Source organism: Gymnodraco acuticeps, unplaced genomic scaffold (assembly GCF_902827175.1).
Source record: "Gymnodraco acuticeps unplaced genomic scaffold, fGymAcu1.1, whole genome shotgun sequence".
Classification (NCBI taxonomy): domain Eukaryota; kingdom Metazoa; phylum Chordata; class Actinopteri; order Perciformes; family Bathydraconidae; genus Gymnodraco; species Gymnodraco acuticeps.
Window position 1 is genome coordinate 194705 of NW_022991211.1, and position 20724 is coordinate 215428.

At 41.7% G+C, this 20724-nt stretch overlaps 1 protein-coding gene across 7 annotated transcripts in view; it reads left to right on the forward strand.

Moving 5' to 3' along the window:
* The first annotated feature begins 1927 nt into the window (after positions 1-1927).
* exoc3 (exocyst complex component 3) overlaps positions 1928-20724 on the forward strand; it is a 30473-nt gene continuing 11676 nt past the window's right edge. For 4 of the 7 annotated variants that reach the window (XM_034238628.1, XM_034238626.1, XM_034238631.1 and 1 more), the window contains exons 1-13: positions 1928-2172; positions 4045-4250; positions 5089-5308; positions 5803-5975; positions 7156-7368; positions 10980-11158; positions 12938-13054; positions 13754-13871; positions 14344-14469; positions 14580-14680; positions 15051-15161; positions 16278-16419; positions 20581-20703. In XM_034238628.1, the coding sequence (XP_034094519.1) occupies positions 2106-2172; positions 4045-4250; positions 5089-5308; positions 5803-5975; positions 7156-7368; positions 10980-11158; positions 12938-13054; positions 13754-13871; positions 14344-14469; positions 14580-14680; positions 15051-15161; positions 16278-16419; positions 20581-20703 (1896 nt within the window). In that variant the 5' untranslated portion in view covers positions 1928-2105. Of the gene's footprint in view, positions 2173-2371; positions 2678-4044; positions 4251-5088; positions 5309-5802; positions 5976-7155; positions 7369-10979; positions 11159-12937; positions 13055-13753; positions 13872-14343; positions 14470-14579; positions 14681-15050; positions 15162-16277; positions 16420-20580; positions 20704-20724 lie in introns of those variants that run through there. The other 3 variants (XM_034238627.1, XM_034238629.1, XM_034238630.1) reach the window with 3 other exon arrangements.

Genomic DNA, 20724 nt, shown 5'->3' on the forward strand with positions numbered 1-20724 from the left:
CACAACCATGAGCTCTGTTTTGTTATTGTTGAGTTTAAGTAGATTTTTTGACATCCAGGCTTGGATGTCGCGGAGGCAGTTGACAAGTGACAGTGGGGGTAGCTGGGATGATGGATTGGTACTGATGTAGAGTTGGGTGTCGTCGGCATAGGAGTGGAAGTTGAGACCATGTTGGCGGATGATTTCACCGAGGGGGAGCATGTAGATGTTGAATAGAAGGGGGCCGAGCTCCGAACAATGCTCTCTCTATTGCACGCACGCGCGCATGCACGCACGCGCGCATGCACGCACGTACGCACGCACGCACGCACGCACGCACGCACGCACGCACACACACACACACACACACACACACACACACACACACACGCGTTGGGTAGGTGGGTTGAGGGGCCCTGAGCTCTCAGTGCCCAGGGGCCCAGGGAGTTGAAGCTCAACCATTGATGCATGCTTCTCCCTGCTCCTTTCCATCATCGGCTACACAAAAAGAGAAAAGTTCCTAAAGTGAACATGTTTACTTTTATAATCATTGCCATGAGTGGAATACATCACTATATATACTTATAGGCTAGCAAACTGAACTTTAGAGTTGAGATCTGCCAAACAGCAACTTATTTCTCAGGAAACTGCTCTGACTGGTAAAGCTTCTTCCATATCAAAAATAATCCACTCACATAGTGATAATGACCCCTGGCGTTCACAATATGAACTGCATCTAATACTTCTCAGAGACTTTGAGACCATCTGCTGTTTGTCAACAGTTCCACATGTTCACAGACACACTAGCATGTGCAAACTATGTGTTAAGCAAGTTTGGATTGTTTCATTGAAAATGCACATGTTAAATAAATAGTACAACTGAAAAGATGTTGCAAACACCTTGCATACTATACAGTGATCTGTTGCAACCGTTTTTAAAAAAAAATATGACTTTGAAACAGAAATTGGGGGAATTGGACCTGAACTTATATTACCAATTACTGTTAAAATCCAAAATGAATAAGAAAGGAGAGTGTCTATCAACGATGACCATCTGCTAACCCACCCAACTGGTGAATGCACACACTGTTATTATCCAGAAACAGTTCAACATATACTACTCCATTGTAGAAAGAACGTGTCTTATTCTGTCATTTGGGAGTGGGAAACAGCATCCTAAAGGAATATGTGTGATATCATACAGATTTTCACAGATCTTGAACAATTTAAGATTGCAGATCAGCTTGGAAAGCAGAAATCACATCATTTGTCAGTCTTCACTGTAGAGTTTATTGCAGTATTGTGGGCATAAGGTTAGACAAGGAAAATAATCCTATTTTTAGATTATACTACTGCTATGAAAAAAAGGCGAGAACATATCTAATATAGTACAAAATAATAATATTTACATTGAATTTGTAAATTGGTGAATACTATTGGGTTCTTGAGTAATGGTGAATAAATAAGATTATAAAATAGCAAAAACAGGAAGTACGGTATGGAAGAGTTGAATTTAGGAGCTTGATAGCACATCTAATTTATGCAATTGTATGGCATAGGGAATGAGAGAAGGTAAACCAAGGTTTTATTGACAACACTGAAACACGTGTCAGATTCAGGGCCAGGCAGTGGGGTGTTAACCAGGCTGAGACTGGCTCCCTGCGGACTGATCATGGCTGGCATCTGGATCAGAGATGCAGCTGTGAACAGGCAGACACTAGGAATTGCGCTTGAATGGAATGCACCAACAATAAAACAGGAATAAACCTCTTGAACTGTCAGAAATATAAGTTAGAGACCATTGAAATCAATACTCGCTACGGGAGATTGTGAATAAGCCAAAACTGTCCTTACCTTTCTTCATCGCAATAGACACGGCGCAACGATGTAAGCGAATCGATGCAGTTCTTCAACTGACCTGTAGGGGGTTCAACACGCCCTGCTGTGTTAGTCTGCCGCACGCTTCAAGAGAAGAAGAAGAAGAAGAAGAAGAAGAAGAAGAAGAAGAAGAAGAAGAAGAAGGCCTAATTCCAAACCGCCCCATCCATGGACTCAACGCTGTGTGTGTCCATCAAGAACCAAGCTGTTTACAAACAGTTCCTGCAAACATCCACTGATAAATTGCGATGTTAACAACCTCATGTACACATGTAACCTCATTCTTTTTTAGGATCATACCTAGTCAAGAAAAAGGTAAATGTGTGCATTTTATTATAAAGTTTAGTATATTTACAGACTGTTGTAAAAACTAAGAAGCTTATAAACATCAGGTTTAAATCACACAATCAAAGATGCTTGGAGTTTTATTGTAGTTATTCATTTAAATGTTTTGTCTAAGAGATGCGGATTTGAAACCGTTGTTACATACAGTTACGGCATTTCCTGTTTCTGCCGGAGAGAGGGTAGTTTGTCCCAAAGCTCGCTGCTGTATTTACTCCCTCCATCTGACAGGAGGGAGCCTCGTTGAGCTGCGAGTGTCACTCATGGATGTATAATAAGAACGGGGTGTCACTCCGTCACGGAGGGGTAGGGTGTAGGGTGTGGTTTGGAGTTGGGCCGAAGAAGAAGAAGAGAAGCAGCTGGTGCTCGTCGGAGCACTGGTGAGGAAGAAGAAACAAAACAAGATAACCAGAATAACAATATTATATTTGTAGAAATTGGTTTTATCTTCCTCACTTTGAGTCCCTAAGTGCCTGAGGTAATACTCTTTCTTGAATGTTTATCTCGAGCTTGTTTCACAGGCGAGCTAATGTTAGCCGTTGTTAGCTTAGCTTATGTGAACGACATGTATTGAGATGTGAAACTAAAGCTCGATATCGTCATAAGGCTTATGTTGTATTTGACATGTGTCCGAGGGAATAGTTTGTCCGGCTGCTGTGTACCAGCTGTCGACGCTAGCATGCTCTCCGAAAGCTCACTAGCCGTCTGGCATTACATGACGTTACCACCCTTCATTAAAACTAGTGGAACCATCTACCAACATCTGAAAAGCTAAATGTCATTATAACAAAGCCTGTGCCACAGCTGTCTCTCTCTGCTCCAGGGTCACTTTTGGACAGTGTCCAATTTAAACTGTGGAAATAGGAGTCATGTGGCTCTATTATGACAGGACATCCTGTTCACCTTCAGCATGAAGTCAGCCACAGATGAATCATTACAAGCGTGTTTCACCAGATAAATATTGCTGGCTACTTATTTATTCATTATTTTTACAAAAGTATTAGCAGTAAAATAAATACAGTAAAAAAGTACTCATTATGCAGATTGCCCATTTGAGCACGATATATTTGAATGATTGTATTATAGTTATTGATGCATTAATGTGTTCATCACTTTAATGTTGCACATGGTAAAGGTGGGGTTTATTTGAATTATTTCATAAACTACTGGGTAGCTTAACCTATAATAATGTAGTAGTTGATTTATATTTTGTGTTAATAATCAAAATCTGCCAAGTAACTAGTTACTAAACACATACAATAAATGTAGTGGCGTAAAAAGTACAATATTTGCCTACAAAATGGAGTGGAGTAAAAGTATAAAGTAGCAAAATAAGAAAATACTTAATTAAAGTACAAATAGCTACATTGTATTCTTCAGTACAGTACAGGTACTGTGGCTAGTAGATGTACCTAATTACGTTCCTCCACTGCTAATCAGTAAAACTGCTGTTGGCTTTGGATTTTGTGACGCAACTCTCTGTTCATTTGCTTACAACACTGTTAGAAACTGCAGAAAAGCTCCATTTAATTATTATCTGTTGATGGGAATTTAGTTGTTTTTTTAGTTTGTGGAGAGAATGGCCAAACAATATGGGTTGCTGTGCCTCAGTTCTCTTAAAAAATCACCATACTTACGTTTGTTTTTAAAGTGTGATAGGGAAACACTTGCATTATTAGAGAAATTGAATATATCTTCAACAATTAGTTGAATCCTGTTGTCTTCTTAGGTTTAACAATCAGAATTCCAGAAAATACAAAATCTTGATTTAAATAAAGAGTAACGATCTGTTACTGACAGAAAATTATAAGTGATGTTGTGTGTTTGTGTATTTTTCTCCTTCAGCTCAAGAGTGTTTGTATAAAGCCTTTGGGTACGACTGGTACTTTCTAAGACTGAGGACCACCATGGAGGAGACGAGTCGGGAGGCGGTTGCCACGGCGGTGCAGCGCGTGGCTGGGATGCTGCAGCGCTCGGACCAGCTGGACAAAGTGGAGCAGTACAGGAGGAGAGAGGCTCGCAAGAAGGCCTCCGTGGAAGCTAGGCTGAAGGTGATGTGAAGTGTAGCTCGCATACACTGTTTCATCCTACACATCTGTTCACCTAATGTTCAGCAACAATTGTTTCAGTCAAAATGAAAACCGGTCAACAACCCAAAATGCAAAGATCATCATTAAAATAAGGATTTTCAATAACTGCTGCAATTCATCAAAGTTCCTCAAAGGCTAAAACCAGGAAATCAAAAAAATCCAAAACAGTTGTAGAATGTGTTCTTTTTATAATCTTAAAAACAATAATAGACTGAATGCTGCAGCACTAACACTATTTATTAAACACAAAATCACAACATTTTTGACATTTGCTTTTAAAATACAATTGGTCATAAAGGTTTAAACCATTCATCTTCGGTGTCAGTGAAGTGTACTGAAATATTTGCATCTCTAATCGGTAGGGATGGGTATCGTCTGAAATGTATCGATTCCGATTCCGGTTCTTATCGATTCCCCGTTTCTCCAGAACACACAGATGGCCAGTCCGCCCCTGTATTCCACCGGGTCGCCGCGGCGCAGACGGACCCGGTGGAATACAGGGTCTACCGCATTTAGGAACCGTTAAGCAGAACCAAAATTGTGTATTTTGTATGGGTACCCGGTACCCGGCATTTTCTTATCGGTTCTCCTCTGGAACCGAGTTTCGGTTCCCAACCCTACTAATCGGTCTGTTATTGTTTGGTGGAGATCGCTATTATTTGGTGACTTGATTGTGTATAACAGTTAGCAATCAGTCAGACAAAAGCAAGCATTCAATATATACCACCCTTTAATTAATGACAGGAAGCACAAATAATGGTGTTATTAACAATAGTATCTGTCTCTGGACGTCCTGCAGGCAGCCATCCAGTCGCAGCTGGACGGGGTTCGCACCGGACTGACCCAGCTGCACAGCGCTCTGCTGGACGTCAAAGATATCCAGGGCTCCCTGGCTGACGTGAGCAAAGACTGGAGGCAGAGCATCAACACCATCGAGAACCTGAAGGACGTCAAGGATGCCGTAGTTCAACACAGTCAGCTGGCCTCGGCTGTGGAAAACCTCAAAAACATTTTCTCTGGTAAGCTAGGTCCGCCTCCACCTTGAAGAAGTCCCATCACAGACTAAGGGCCTGTGCCCGCATAATTCTGATCGTTCAATGCAGACGCCTATTTCTGAGCACTCTGAGTACTGTTCTTGTGCACTTCTAGTTGAACACTTTGCAACTTTTTCAGAAAAGCACCATTGGCATTACTGTAGAAATTGGAGGGGAAGCCTGTTTCAGCCATGTAATTTAGACAAAAACTGTCATTAGAAAGATTAAAAAGCTTGTTGGAGCAGAGTGAATTGAACAATGTATATTATCCAGATATCATGGTTTTGTTTTTTTATGAAACACTGGAAGGAGGCTTTTTCAAGTGCCTTCCTGCCCCTTTTTGACAGAAAAACTCTCTGTGGACACAGGCCCACACACTGCCACTAAAGACACATCCCAGGCCTTACAAGCTATCTTTGACTTCTCTCCTGGTTCCTCATGCACTGCCCTCTGTGTGTTTGTCATGTTGCTGTGTGCAGTCCCAGAGATCGTGGCGGACACGCAGCAGCTGATCGAGCAGGGCGAGCTGCTGCAGGCACACAGGAAGCTGATGGAGCTGGAGTGCTCCCGGGACGACCTCATGTACGAGCAGTACCGCATGGACAGCAAGAACACCAGTGACATGAACCTCATCTCCATCTACTTTGAAGATGTAAGTTTATGTGATAGCATTTTTGACTGTTGTATACTTACTGTAAAATGTCTGAACATCGTACATCTCAGTTATAAATGTTTTACTTTCATTGACAGTAACTTGAAGGTATAATATGGTATATGTCAGCATTTAAATCTCTAAAAACCTCTTGACCTTTGCATTATTTTTTGTAAAGTTTTGTACTTATATTTTCTTAAATGCTTCCAACCATTTTCAAACCCTAGTGGAGTACTTCAGTACAGTCGACGGGGACGGGGGGGGGACTAGTGGAGTACTTCAGGAAAGTCGACGGGGACGGGGGGGGGACTAGTGGAGTACTTCTTGACCACAGAGTGTGAACGTTGTGATCAGCTGTTTAAGCGCAGTTCTCCAGTGAAGGGGGGAGTCTCCCTCCGCAGCCGGATGGCGTAGTTTTGGCACAATTCCGTTGAACAGACCGACGTTAACAGCAGCCCTGTCTGTGCACACGGAGACCGACTCTGTCGTCCGGTGATCTAACCGCCTTCTTGAAAAGCTTCACAAGTACGTCGGTACGCAAATGCACTTTGTGACACAAGTGACGGTACGCATTTCAGATTGTTGCCACGCATGCGTACCTGCGTACCAGTTATGTGCACCCCTGGTTATAAGGGATTTTAGTCATTGGACGTCTGGATCTTAAAGTACGGTTGTGAAGGCAACAACTGCCATAATTCCATGCCACTTCACAATGCCAACAAATGCCAACACTTTATTTATTGGACCTGGATACTGGCTGGCATTAAATGCTTTTATTTAATATTTCATAATGTGTTGTGTAATTGTAGAATATTTAGACAATAACATTAAAGCAGTTCATTTTCTTTTCACAACTTCTCCTTTTTGACTTAAAACTGTAAAGAATCTGTCAAGTTTTGGAAGGAGGGCCTTGTATTGCTAGCTGCAGTGAACAGTCTTCTTGCTGCCGTAATGAAAACATATAGATAAAGTCAAATGAACCCTGCTCAATTGATAATATTAATCTATTTGCAAAAAAAGAACCTTGTTATTGTATAGTTGTATAAATATAAGTTATATGTTTATGAGCTGATTTAAGTCTTAAGCTTAACATAGTTCACCTTTCTGGTGGACACAGTTGTCTTCCTACATGTTACCTAGCGAACCAGAACTCAGAGTTAGTGTGTTTGTGGATCTCCAGGTTCAGGGTCTGTCCGATGAGCTGGCCAAGCAGCTGTGGATGGTTCTGCAGAGGTCCATGGTGACGGTCCGCCGGGACCCTACCATGCTGGTGTCGGTGGTCCGTATCATCGAGCGGGAGGTGAAGATCGATAGGCGTATGGTGGACCGGAAGAAGCAGAGCGGCTTCATCCCTCCTGGGAGACCCAAACGCTGGAAGGACAAGATGTTCGAGGTGAGAGGAGGATCAGAGGATACATCTTTATATACTCAAAGTTGTGAAGAACATTAATTGGCTCACTCTTTTTTGATCCTTTGTCATCATCCAACTTACTCTCTTATTCATCGTTAGATTTGTTATTCTTATACAACCCTTCTATTTTATATTTACCAAGCCTCCTATCTTTTCTTTTATTATTTTCTTCCCCCTTTTTTAAAAATAATTAATCTAGATTTGAGTCCAACACTTCTTTACGTTTTTCCTGCTCACCTAACTCCAGACTTTTCCTTCCACACAAAATAGCTGCTATCCATTTTCTTGCAAGTATTTTTGCTCTTCTTTTGTTCCTTTCTCTCTTCACAAACATTTACACAGCAGACAGGTCTATAATCAGGGGTGCACATAACTGGTACGCATGCGCGGCAACAATCTGATATGCGTAACGTCACTTGTGTCACTACGCGCCTTTGCGTACCTGTTAGGTCATCAAAAACCAAACACATATTTCGTCTACACATGTTTCTCAGTGGAGTAAATTCTTAGACATGTCCAAAAAAAACAAAGACATTAAGCAGCTACGTTGTCGTTTCGCTCCCTGCAAATATCTTCGGACTTTCTACGACTGATTGATGGAGAGCGAGCCGCGCAGGACATAACCGACGGACCTGTGAAGCTTCACAGGAGAAAGAGGCTTAGATCACTGGACGACAGAGTTGCACAGACGGGAATGCTGTTAACGTCGGTATGAACAACAGAATTGTACCAAAACTACGTCAACTGGCTGCAGTGGGAGACTCTCCTGTGCACATTCTGTGCCCCGCGCACACACTGGAGAACTGCGCAAAATCAGCTGATCACAACGTTCACGCTCTGTGGTCAAGCTGCTGCAGTTTGATTTACAACAAAGTGGAGTAAAACACACAGCTGCAAACTTACTCAGGGTGTTAATTGAAGAGTTTGAAATCAGACAGAGGTGGAAGAAGTGTTACTCAAGTAAAATTAGAAAAGTATTATCATCAAAATCTAGTTAAGGTAGCGACAGTAAAAGTAGTCATTTTGCAGATTGGTCCATTTCATAATAATGTATATGATATGTTTTATGATCATTACAGTGTTATCAAATGTGTTTGAATGACTTTGTATACTGCAGGGTAGCTGGTGGATTCACTCCAGGTGGAACTAAAGTCTGATTTAACACTTGATTATATTTCACATCATTCATCCACATCTGTAAAGTAACTAAAGGTATTAAATACATGTAGTGGAGGAAAAGTACATGATTTACCTCTGAACTGTTGTGGAGTAGAAGTACAAAGTAGCATAAAATAGAAATACTCAAGTAAACTACAAGTATCTTAAATTGTACTTAAGTACAGTACTTGAATACGTGTACTTTGTTACTTCCCACATCTGAAATCAGATATGACGTCAAGTCATGTCATAATTCCTTAGTGTTTGATCCTCCAACTTGGCCTCAGGAAATGCAAGGACTTCACAGTTTTGGCAACAAGTTTTGGAGAAAGCAAATCGGAGGCTTAAAAAGAGACGGGGAGGTGCATCTTCATCATCTTCATCATCTAGCATGCAAGAAGTGTAAATAGAGGACAGTGAAGGAGACACTGAGGAGGACAGTGAGGAAGACTGCACTTATTAACACCACGCTTCATGTGGGGTGAGTACCAAACGCTGTCTCCTGGTACTCATCTGAGTAACTCACTAAAAAAGTTATGTGCACCCCTGTCTATAATATTTATATATATATTAGGGCTGTCAGTCGATTAAAATATTTAATCGCATGATTGTCCATAGTTAATCGCGATTAATCGCAAATTAATCGCACATTTTTGATCTGTTCTAAATGTACCTTAGAGGAATATTTTTCAAGTTTTTAATACTCTTATCAACATATGAGTGGACAAATATGCTTTATGCTAATGTTTATTATCATTTGAACAATGACAAATATTCTCATGAATATTAAACACAACAACCTCTGAACATTACAAATATTCGCCTCAATTCAACCTGGAACCTCTCGTGTGTGTGTGTGTGTGTGTGTGTGTGTGTGTGTGTGTGTGTGTGTGTGTGTGTGTGTGTGTGTGTGTGGGTGTGTGTGTGTGTGTGGTGTGTGTGTGTGTGTGTGTGTGTGTGTGTGTGTGTGTGTGTGTGTGTGTGTGTGTGTGTGTGTGTGTGTGTGTGTGTGGTGTGTGTGTGTGTGTGTGTGTGTGTGTGTGTGTGTGTGTGTGTGTGTTGTGTGTTGTGTGTGTGTGTGTGTGTGTGTGTGTGTGTGTGTGTGTGTGTGTGTGCTGTGTGTGTGTGTGTGTGTGTGAGATGGATCGTTGGAGCTATGTGCAACTCAAGGCATATGCTCGAACGGGAGCTGCCTGGACGCTGCAATCATGTTGCGCACTATCCGTGCTGAGTGTGCTGACTTTTCGTACAATGCCCCACTGTCTGGCTTCCTGCATAAAGTCAAGTGCTTGGCGCAGTTGTGGCGAAATGTCGCTCCTCTGTTTTCATTTAAACAGCTCCATATCCGTTAGCGCAGCTAGCTAGCACCAGATGCTAACAACAACAATGCACGTAAGGTCTCTCTCTCGCTCGCTCGGGCCACACATACACACACCCTCCCGGTCCTCCCGATAGCCAGTCGGTGCCTGCCGGTGAGCGTGGAAGTGTGATCTGCCACAAGCGGGCGGCAGGAGCGGGGCTGTCAGCATCAGCTTGTAGATGGTATTTTAAACTCGATACGCTCTGAAACTACGGGGCGGCCGAGGACAAAAAATACACATGCGTTAATCGCGTTAAAATAATTAGTGGCGTTAATTTTTTTTTGCGTTATTAACGCGTTAACTTGACAGCCCTAATATATATATATATATATTTATATATGGAAAGCATATGGAGCATATGTCAGAATCATGATTGAGAGGCCTTTTTCCCAGCCCACAGTGGAACATGGATGTGTGTGTGGAAGATGTCATCACCAGTAGGATTTCCTCGTACATTGCTACTGTTAACACTAAGACGTGAAATGTTTAATGTTTTTTGCGCTAATTCTTATCTATTTATAAATACACACTATAACATTATATTGATTCAATATTAGACTTTATAAATATTAGAATGTTATTGTTCATTTAAGTAGGCCTCGTGTAGAGAACAGCTATAACGTCCATCTTAATCTTTAGCTGGCTCCTCTGTTTTTTGTTTTTGAAGTGTAGGCACGCTCTGAGTAAAAGCAAATATGTTTATTGCCAGCCTAAGAATCATTTGAATATGCAGAGCCAGGGAGAGTTCAGCAGAACTGACGGTGGCCTACAGTGTGAACACCTGCTCTAAACCTTCAGTATTGTAAGACATCAGGTCCAGCATCCAGCAGCCTCGTTATGTTTCCAGTGTTATCGCTCATCAAAGCATTTCAACAAAGTAATTACGTGTTGTGAGACTGAAAGTATGGGACATTTTAGGATTCATAGTAATATTATATTTGTTTAGCTGCAGAATCAGACAAGGCCAATGAACGTTTAGTTGGCTTCACCTCGGTAAGAAGTAGTTTTCTAGGAAACCGTAGCGACTCTAAAGCAATTTCCTGGGTGTGATCCTGAGGTCCTGATGTGTTGCAGGTGTTGGAGGGGACGGTCAGCACCCGCATTGAGGGCACCCAGTCAGTGACCAGAGAGGCTGATAAGATGTGGCTGGTTCGTCTTTTAGAAATAACCAGGAAATATGTTCTGGATGACCTGATCGTTGTGAAGAACCTGATGGTGCAGTGTTTCCCCCAGCACTACGACACCTTCAACAGGTAACACACACACAGTCAGTGTGTTTCTGTCAGCAGCGAACAGATATAAACACAAGGTCTGGTCATGAAGCAGATCACATCAGAAATACTAACTTAGGGACCGTGTCCAAATGGCGCCTTTTTTCTTGTGGAAAGGCATCAAGAAACGTTCCCACTATGGCAACAATATGTCAATTACGCATCACCGCTGTTGTAAAACAGACTAGCATGGATTTTTGATACTGTATATATGTTTTTTCACTATAAGCACCAACAGGAAGATTCTTGCTCTCACACTTTGTAGGAATGAGCTTGTCATTGCTCTGTTTGAAAACCCTATAGCGAGGGAGGGGGCAATCACAGTCAAGCACTCAGCGTTAGTGTTACGGTTGCTGTTTGTCTGCTCCTTAATCTGTCTGGGATTGTTTGCAGCTGTGTGCGTGTGTGATTATGCAAATGAGCTGTGTGGTAGCCCCAACATCATTGGCTGCCCATCTCCTGGTCCGCCTCTGAAGATGGTGATTGGATCGACGTCGTCCAATCGCAGCGCACAGCCGGCGCACACCTGCTGGGGAGGAGTACAAAGGCTGGGACTATCACCACTCTGGAGGCTCTGTTGAGTGAACAGACGCCTCTCGCATTTTGCTCTTCATTCTGTGGTTAATCTTGTGTGTTTATCTCCGTGTGATATTGTGTGTTAGTAGAGTGTAGAGTAGGTTAGTTAGTGTTTAGAGTATTGTTAGTATTTAGTTTAGCTGTGTGTTTTGTGTAGACTCCCTTTGTTAGTTGTACCACTCTTGAAGTGAGGTTTTGTTTCGTTCTTTAGTTAGTTTATTAGTATTTATTTTCCCTGTAGGCCTTTAGACTCCTTTTGAGTCCTCCCTTAGTTTTGTTATCTGTCAACCTGTGCCCTTTTGGCCCTTTTGTTTGTTTCAGGCTGCCTGCCTGCCATTTTGTTTACCGCTGCTATTACAAATAAATCACCTATAATTATACCAATACTACTCTGGTCGTGTCGTTTCCCTTTTGTTCCCCTAGCCAATTGGGAACGAAACAGTTAGTAACATCCGGTGTCCACCCGGCCGACCTGCTCCAACAAACAAGCTTTTAGGTCTTTCTTATGATCATTTCCGTCCGACAGACAAGGAAACGATGTCCTGGAGGGGGGTAATCATTTATGGAGAGGGAAAGGGTTCTTTTAAATCAGGTGGAGAGCAAAACTGGGTAATCAAGGAGCCAACTACTAAGTTTAAAACTCAATAATTTATTCAGTAGAACATTAAAACTTTACTAAGAAAATTAAAATCAGAGCTGTAATCTCAGTAAAAAGATAGTCTAAAACTATTTAAAAATACAATTAAACGCAGTTAAAACAATACAAATAATTCAAATGTTAAAAGGGTTAAAAGTCTTTTTTCAAAACCAGAGTCTTTCCAGGGATGTAAAGGTGCTCCGTTGACCCTCTCCTGGACTGCCGTGGTCTCTTAATCCCTTGGTTGCGTGTGCCTCTGCTCCTGCTGCGTTCTGCCTCTGCTGTCTCCTTCAGTTTCTCCCAGTCTCAAGCTTTTCATCCAATTTGTATAAAGTGACGACACTGACACTTTTCTGAATAGTGGAAACATTTTCAACTCTGACCCGACGCTTGAACAGTTGACATTGGAAATGGGAGCCACATTCACATGAGTTTCCCCCTGACAAACTGAAACAGGCTGTTGTGAATGATATGCTTAACGTCCCAGTATTCAGTTGTACATCATTTCCACCTTCATTAATAATGCAGCGATGGTTTGCATGTTTCAGGTTTTTCGGTCTCTACCACAATGCTGTGTCCTCTCGCGTCAAAGAGCTGGCCGCTGAGGACCTGGAGGCCAATGAGATCGTGTCCATGCTCACCTGGGTGCTGAACACCTATAAGAGGTAACACTTTGAGAAGCTGCCTGTGTACATGTATGTGTTCGGGATCGGGCTGCACAATGAATGGGTTATTGCAATATTCAAATAGCAAAAGGCTAAAAGTGTGTTAATATTATAAGGTATTGTGCTTCTGCATTGATGTCCTGGCCTACATATAATTGTATACAGACTTATTAATATATCTTTGTTTGGTACAGATTCTACAAAAAATCACACCATGATCATTTTAATATATCTTTCAATGATAATGAGAATAATGAAAAAATGATCAATCCCTCAAATAGCGTAAATCGTATCGCAATTACCATATCATTGATAATATTTAGTTTCAAGCACTATTGTAAGACATTCATCCGTTCAAAGACATAACTTGACATTTGTCCTTTGTTTTGGGGGTTCTGCAACAGTCAGAATGAATTTGGTAAATTCAACATTCTTTAAATAATTTGTGATGAGACTTAGTTTGTTGTCTCCATGGTGACCTTTACCTCCATGCATGTTTGCACTGACTCTCTATCAGTTTGCATATTTATTTCCAGTTTGACGTCATTTATTATTACATTCAACAGATTTGTCTTTCTTAACTATAACACTTATTTCAGAGTAGCTTAAGAATCCATTGGTATTACAAACAGGAATCTAACTTTGTATTTGACAATATCATTCAGATTAATTCAGCCCTATTGTGTGTGTGTGTTCCAGTGTAGAGATGATGGGCCACCCGGACCTGGCTTCAGAGTGTGACATCAACGCTCTGGAAGCTCTGCTGCCTCAGGACGTGGTGGACGACCTGCTCAGCAAATATGTCAAGACTTTTACAGTACGCACCACACTCTAACAGAAACTCTAACACTTTATACCTGCCTTTATTTCACTCCCACCTTCTCTTTGGAGTCCCCTCATTATCAGAAGTGCCACACTTAACATAGACCGTGGACATTCAATCACAGTAATTTAACTACAAAAAATTACCTTGTCTTACCCAAGTCCACTGCAGAGGCCCAAAGAGTGGTGCAGGAATGAGTCATAAAACACATCTCGCTATCGACTGGGAATCTCCCCGCGATCGACCGGTCGATCGCGGGGAGATTCCCAGTCGATCGCGAGATGTGTCGACTGGTTGGGCACCCCTGCTTTAGATGGACCTACTAAAATACGTCATCACTGCACCTCTCAGTGTTAAATAATAAACATTCACTTCATGTTGCTGAATGTTGGTGAATAAAACGTGTTCCAACCCATCTTTTAGTGAAGCGTGGATCCAGACACTGTTTGACTATCCATATGTTCAGTCTAATATCACAGGATGGCTGCGCAAGGCTCTGGAAACAGACAAGAAGGACTGGCAGAAAGAAACAGAGCCTGAGGCGGACCAGGATGGGTACTACCAGACCACGCTGCCCGCCATCGTCTTCCAGGTAACACCTTCAGACACAGCCACTTCAGACCAATGAGAGTATTCCTGATTCCTGATCCGTGTATCTCACTCCATCTCTCTCTCTGATGTTCATGCTCCTGTCTTCTTCAGATGTTTGAGCAGAACCTGCAGGTCGCTGCACAGATCGATGGGGATTTCAAGGAGCAGGTTCTGAAGCTCTGCCTGAAACAGATGAACACTTTCCTTATCAGGTAAACATATCTTTCTGATATGATAAACGTCTCTGAAACCTATCCTTTAAAACTGTTGGGATTCTATTCACCAAACACATCACAAGCTCAATGGAAAAGTGTGGTTTGTTCTGAATTGAAGGTTGAATATGTAAAACAATATAGCATTAAATCTTGAGTGATGTTTTACTGTTCATGGTTGTGTGTTTAACTTTAGAAGTCAGAACTCACCTTCAGTTTTCTGTTGAAAAGGTTACCTATGCATACCTATGTGTGTTCTATGCAAACAGCGCTCTATGGAACAAACTACTGCAATATTCCTCACAGTTGCTGTGTGTGGTGCTCTGTGTGGTGCTCTGTGTGTGTGTGCTGTGTGTGTGGCTGTGTGTAGGTACCGAGAGGAGGCGGTGACCTACAAAGAGGAGCACCTGAGGGACAGACAGCTGCCTCAGTGCTACGTACAGTACATGATCGCCATCATCAACAACTGCCAGACGTTCAAGTAAGATTTCATTCATCAACTGCTGTTAGCGCTTTTATTAAACGCGGTAAATACAGTTTCAAAGTCTCAAAATGCTACAACTACTGTCACAAACTAGGTGAATGTGAAGTATTTTGTTAAAGGAGGATGACAGCGTAATTAAGGAGCACTATTGGAGTGACTTTGATGGTTATTGGACTCAGGATTAATTAATTTGGATTCCCGCTGTATGAAGAAATTAAAGGACGGCGCGGAAGTGGAAACAATACACACAGGGATTAAACTGTTTAAAACACATAATCAAAGTAAGCCGGATTTTGCCGATGTGTTTATGTGGATTCAAAAGTCGTAAATAATCTACAAAATGGAGGAGACCGATCTGATCGGAGCAACTGTGACAAATAATCCAACTGAAACCGGCATGGACAATGACTATGTTTTAAAAATGCGCTTATCGCTTATCTTATCCTGGTTTGGACACTTAACGCGCAGAAGAAACATTTCTATTAAAGAAAGAATTATACATTTATGTCTTTTTATGACTTTAGCTAAGTCTAAATATGATATTTGGCCTCAAATCATCTGAGGCCTGGCGCCCCCCCTGCGATCCAGGTTGGGAACCACTGCCTTAGAGGAATATTTTTCAAGTTTGTAATACTCTTATCAACATATGAGTGGACAAATATGCTTTATGCAAATGTTTATTATCATTTGCCGGTGAGCGTGGAAGTGTGGTCTGCCGCAAGCGGACGGCAGGAGCGGGGCTGTCAGCATCAGCTTGTAGACGGTATTTTAAACTTGATGCGCTCTGAAACTACGGGGCGGCCGAGGACAAAAAATCACATGCGTTAATCGCGTTAAAATAATTAGTGGCGTTCATGTTTTTGCGTTAACGCGCTATTAACGCGCTATTAACGCGTTATTAACGCGTTAACTTGACAGCCCTGTACATACATATATATGTTTCAAATAATATATATACATTTTTTTTTTTGAGCCAGAGGAAGAAGGACATTTAAACTAAAATGTCTAAATATCTGAGTTTAACAACATGATTATTTATCTCTTTTCATGTAACTGATATCAAACCCAGTGGGGTTTGATGTTGTGTTGCTGACATGTGCCTGTGCTCCTCAGAGAGTCCATCAACAGTCTGAAGAGGAAATACTCTCAGAGTTCGGAGCCCACTGACAGTGACGCTGCCATCGAGAGGACCCTCAGCGAGGTGGCCAAGGAGGGCTGCCAGTTCCTGCTGGACGAGGTCTTCCTGGACCTGGAGGTAGGGGGGCTGAACTAGTCTGAACTAGGGGTGTTGAAAATAATCGTTTCTACGATGCATTGCGATGCGGACGTGGACGATTCGGTCTCGATGCAGTGACGGAAGATAATCGGTTACGGAGCGTCCACACTACAGCTTCAAAAAAAGCTTGGAGCTGGGCGTGTCTGAAGCTTGGGGATTTTATTCAAGCAATGCGACCAACAACCAATCACATGAATCTCCCGCCCCCGACATACAAAGCAAAAAACCCCGGGGATTTTATGGGAGCAATATATATATATATAAACTCCCCAAACAAGCGAAAACCTACCAGTTTCACCCACTGTCTCTGCCACCTTCCTCCATGCCTGGTTGCTCCGGTTTGTATCCCGGTAGGTGAAGAGGGTCTGCTCATACAAAACCGGGTGATTTGCTACGGCGATAATTAGTTTCTCCTCCATCTTTTTTTTAAATGTAGAAATTAACGGCGGGATATCTCTCCCAGCTTAGACGCGGTTTGATTGGCTACGGCTTGAGCTGTCAGATTTTCCGAAACGGGATTTGATTGGCTGGCGCTGGCTACTCCGGCGGAGACGGACCGCTATGCTACCCACAATTCAGTTCGGCGAAAAAGCGAGGCAACGTGACGTCACCCCATTCAAAGTGAATGGGCAGATTGAAGCTGTCGACGCTGTAGTGTGGACGGGCCGTTATAGCGTAGTAACGTTGCTTCCTGATTTTCCGGCCGCGGCTTTACTATAACGTTTTTTTTTTCTGTCACTTTAATATCAAATCGGTCGGTGACGCAGAGATCAGGGAACAGACGTGACAGCGGCACAGCAACACCAAACACGGAGCAGTCTGCTTTATCCACCAACACAACACCACCAGTCCAGAACCAACAGCAGAAGGACCCGCTCTGAATCACTCCGTGTCGCTGCGGCTCAGGGATTTATGTTTTTCAAAAATAATCGCGTTACAATCATGTCAGGTTTTTGGTGGATTTAATTAAGTCTTGGATTGCAAAGTATGAATGTCCTCTAGCAATTTTCAGACGATTTATACGTGTGTAAAGTTTGTGAAGGCAGGAGGAAAAAAGCTTCCGCGATCACCGTCTCCTCTGTTCCTCCAAACCCCGCCCCCCTCCCTGAAAATAATGAGTGACAGGCTGATAGTGACCCGATAGAAACTTTATTATTCACTTAATCACTGAGATATAATGAAGCTAACTTAATCTCATACATTCATGGGATTTATGTAACAGTAAGACAGAGAATGTAAGTGTGCACCCACATGCACTATTTTTGTTTGTATATGCTATTGTAAATACTCCTGTTGTCTGCTGTGTTCAGACTCAAGTCCTGTGTGTGATGCCACATTCAGGACATTCAGTGTCCTTTTTTTTAACAGAAGACCGTTGCTAGAAGCTGCAGCTAGACTGCAGAAGCATTATTTTTTTGTTTTTGAGGAAGGAACAACTTCACACACAGATATAGGGAGGCTAGACCTATACAATTCATTTATTTTGGTTTATAAATGAATGTCAAGACATTTATGTTATTGATTTCTGAAGCACTTTCTAAATAATAAAAAGAGAGTTCATATATATTTACTGCATGTATGCATTGATGAAAATTAAGCCATGTGCAGTAATATAGATAATTGAGGATGCAACGCATTGGTATGCATCGGGATATTGAATCGAATCGTTGACAGGATAATCGTAATCGAATCGTGAGACCAGTGAAGATGCACAGCCCTAGTCTGAACCATATCTACTATTAATCTGTATACAGTACAACCAAAATATATAAATGCATTTGAAATTAAGGTATTACAGGTACAGTAAATGTGCCCATGGTCTTTAATAATCCTCTGATATGTTGTTGTTTTACACAGTAGTCATGAAATCCACTGAGGCTGAATTGATGATAAAACAATAATCTCACAAAGACAAAAAAACATATTCCTATGGTATCTAGCCAAGTAATGTCTGGTCTGTGAGTTGTTGCGTTATCCTCTGCCATTACCCTAATACAATTTCTGCGAATGTGATTTGATTTGGGCTGCACAATGCTATAAAATATGTTTAATTTCACAGTAACACCCATGCATGCAAATTAGTCGCTTTTCGGCGCCTCCCGCTTTTTTAACGCTGATTTGGGTGACTTGTGTAATTCGTGGGGAACTGAAGAGTTTTCGTTTTGGGGGGGGGTTCCGAAAAAATCTAGACCGTAAAATAATTAAACAAGAGAGTGCCTGTTTTTCCTGGCCAAGGACAGGTTCCTTGTACACAACACGAGCGTAACGTCACGTGGAGCTGAACACATGCCGCAGTTTTTGCGTGGCTGTGTCTTTAGTTGTAAGACCAGTGGCGATCTGTTGTTATTGGCATCTGGTTAGCTAGCTATGCTAACAAATTTAAAGAGCTTTTTCTATGACCAGGTGGAAGAGAGCTCTCTCCTGACAGACTGAGAGGCTCAAATAACCTCAGCTCAGTGAGGTTAAGGCACACCTTGATATGATCATTATAGTTATAAAAATAATAATACATGAAAAACAGGTTTAAAATACTATATGACAGTAACAAATAAGTTGTTAAAAAATAACAAGAATACAGTTTAAAAGGGGAGTGAAAAAAAAATTAAAAAAAATGTAAGCATGCCCCTGGACCCCCCTAGAGGATGTGAGGTCCCCCCCCCCACTTAAATGATGTTCACATGGATAGGAAACTAAATACATTTGCACACATCTTGTGTCCATATCTTTTTGTTTTGGTGGTCATGCCACACCGTGCACGTGCATGCATACGTGAGTCATGGTGAGATATCTGGATTAAGAGGTTGCTTTTTCTTTGCACAGCATGAAAGAAAGGTGAAATGAATGGGCTGTGATTTTAGTTTTTTTAAGCAGAGGTTGAGTTCAATAATTTGTACGGCCCTTGGAGGATGTTGTAAAAATTGAAATGGCCCTTGATAGGGCTGCACGATTTGGGGAAATAGTCTAATTGCGTTTTTCTGACAGAAAATATGATTGCGATTCGATTTGCGATATTTGTTTTGAAGTGACCCAGCGGAAGTTTATTGTAAAATGCGGCCATATCTCCGGCTAGGAAGGTCGCATCAACATGCTCCCGTCTCTAGCACCCCCGCAGCCCGAGCTACGAGTGAAAGAACTAAACTTACATGAAACTTCCATTGGGTTGCTTTAAAGTCAAGCTTCAGTTTAAGACTCACCCTGTAATAGATGTAAAACATGTGATGGAGCATTACTAACCTGACTCAGATGCTTTGTTTCACCAAACCATCTAGGAAAGCTCCATTGGAAGCCATTTGGAAAAGTATTTCAAAAATACTTGGCAGGTGATTGGATCCATCTGTCTATCACCTACTATCATGGGCCACTTCTGATTGGTTAACAATGTGGATGTACATGTACAATGTACATGTGGAGCACAGCACTTATGATTGGTGTGGATAACTGACACACAAGAAGAACAAAAAAGAAAAAAAAGCAGGCTTTGCGATTTGATAATTGCATCATTTAAAATCGCGATTTCGATTTAAAATCGATTAATCGTTCAGCCCTTGCCCTTGAGAGGAAAAAGGTTCCCCACCCCTGCTGTAAATAATAATAAAGACCCTTGATTTATAACTTAACATCTCTGTCTCCTCTTGATCTGAGTATATTATAAAGAATAGCCAGTTCATTGAAGCATTATAGCACAGGCCTTGTCAGATGGTAGGCTATATTACGCTGTTTTTTTTCTGCTTGGAATATTTCTCTCTTTTTTCACCATATGTGTGTTTGCATCCCTGAACACCCCTTTTACGACTGTCACATTCAAAAATAAGGAAATAACAAAGGAAATGTTATTAGTGGTAACATCACCAAATAAATGATCAGATGCATTTTTTTAAGCTTTTTAGAAACATAAACAAACAAACAATTGTCTGATAATTACAAAACTAGAATCTCAATCACTCTCACTGCGGCTCCTTTTGTTTTTGAAAGATAGCATGGCAGCAATTAGGCACGATGTTACTGATGCCTGAATACATTTAAGATAATCAATCTATTTCAGTTTAAGTGACAGTAAAAATGGCAACTGTGGGCAATCTGTTAATAAACTAAATGCTCCTTTGCATTTCCCTGCTGCCTCTGTTCCGTTGCGTTGAGCAGCATCACCTGTACGAGCTGATGACCAGGAAGTGGCTGACGGGCTCTCACGCTGTGGACACCATCTGTGTGACGGTGGAGGACTACTTCAATGACTTCAACAAGATCAAGAAACCCTTCAATCAGGTAGGAGGAGAGAAGTTGGTG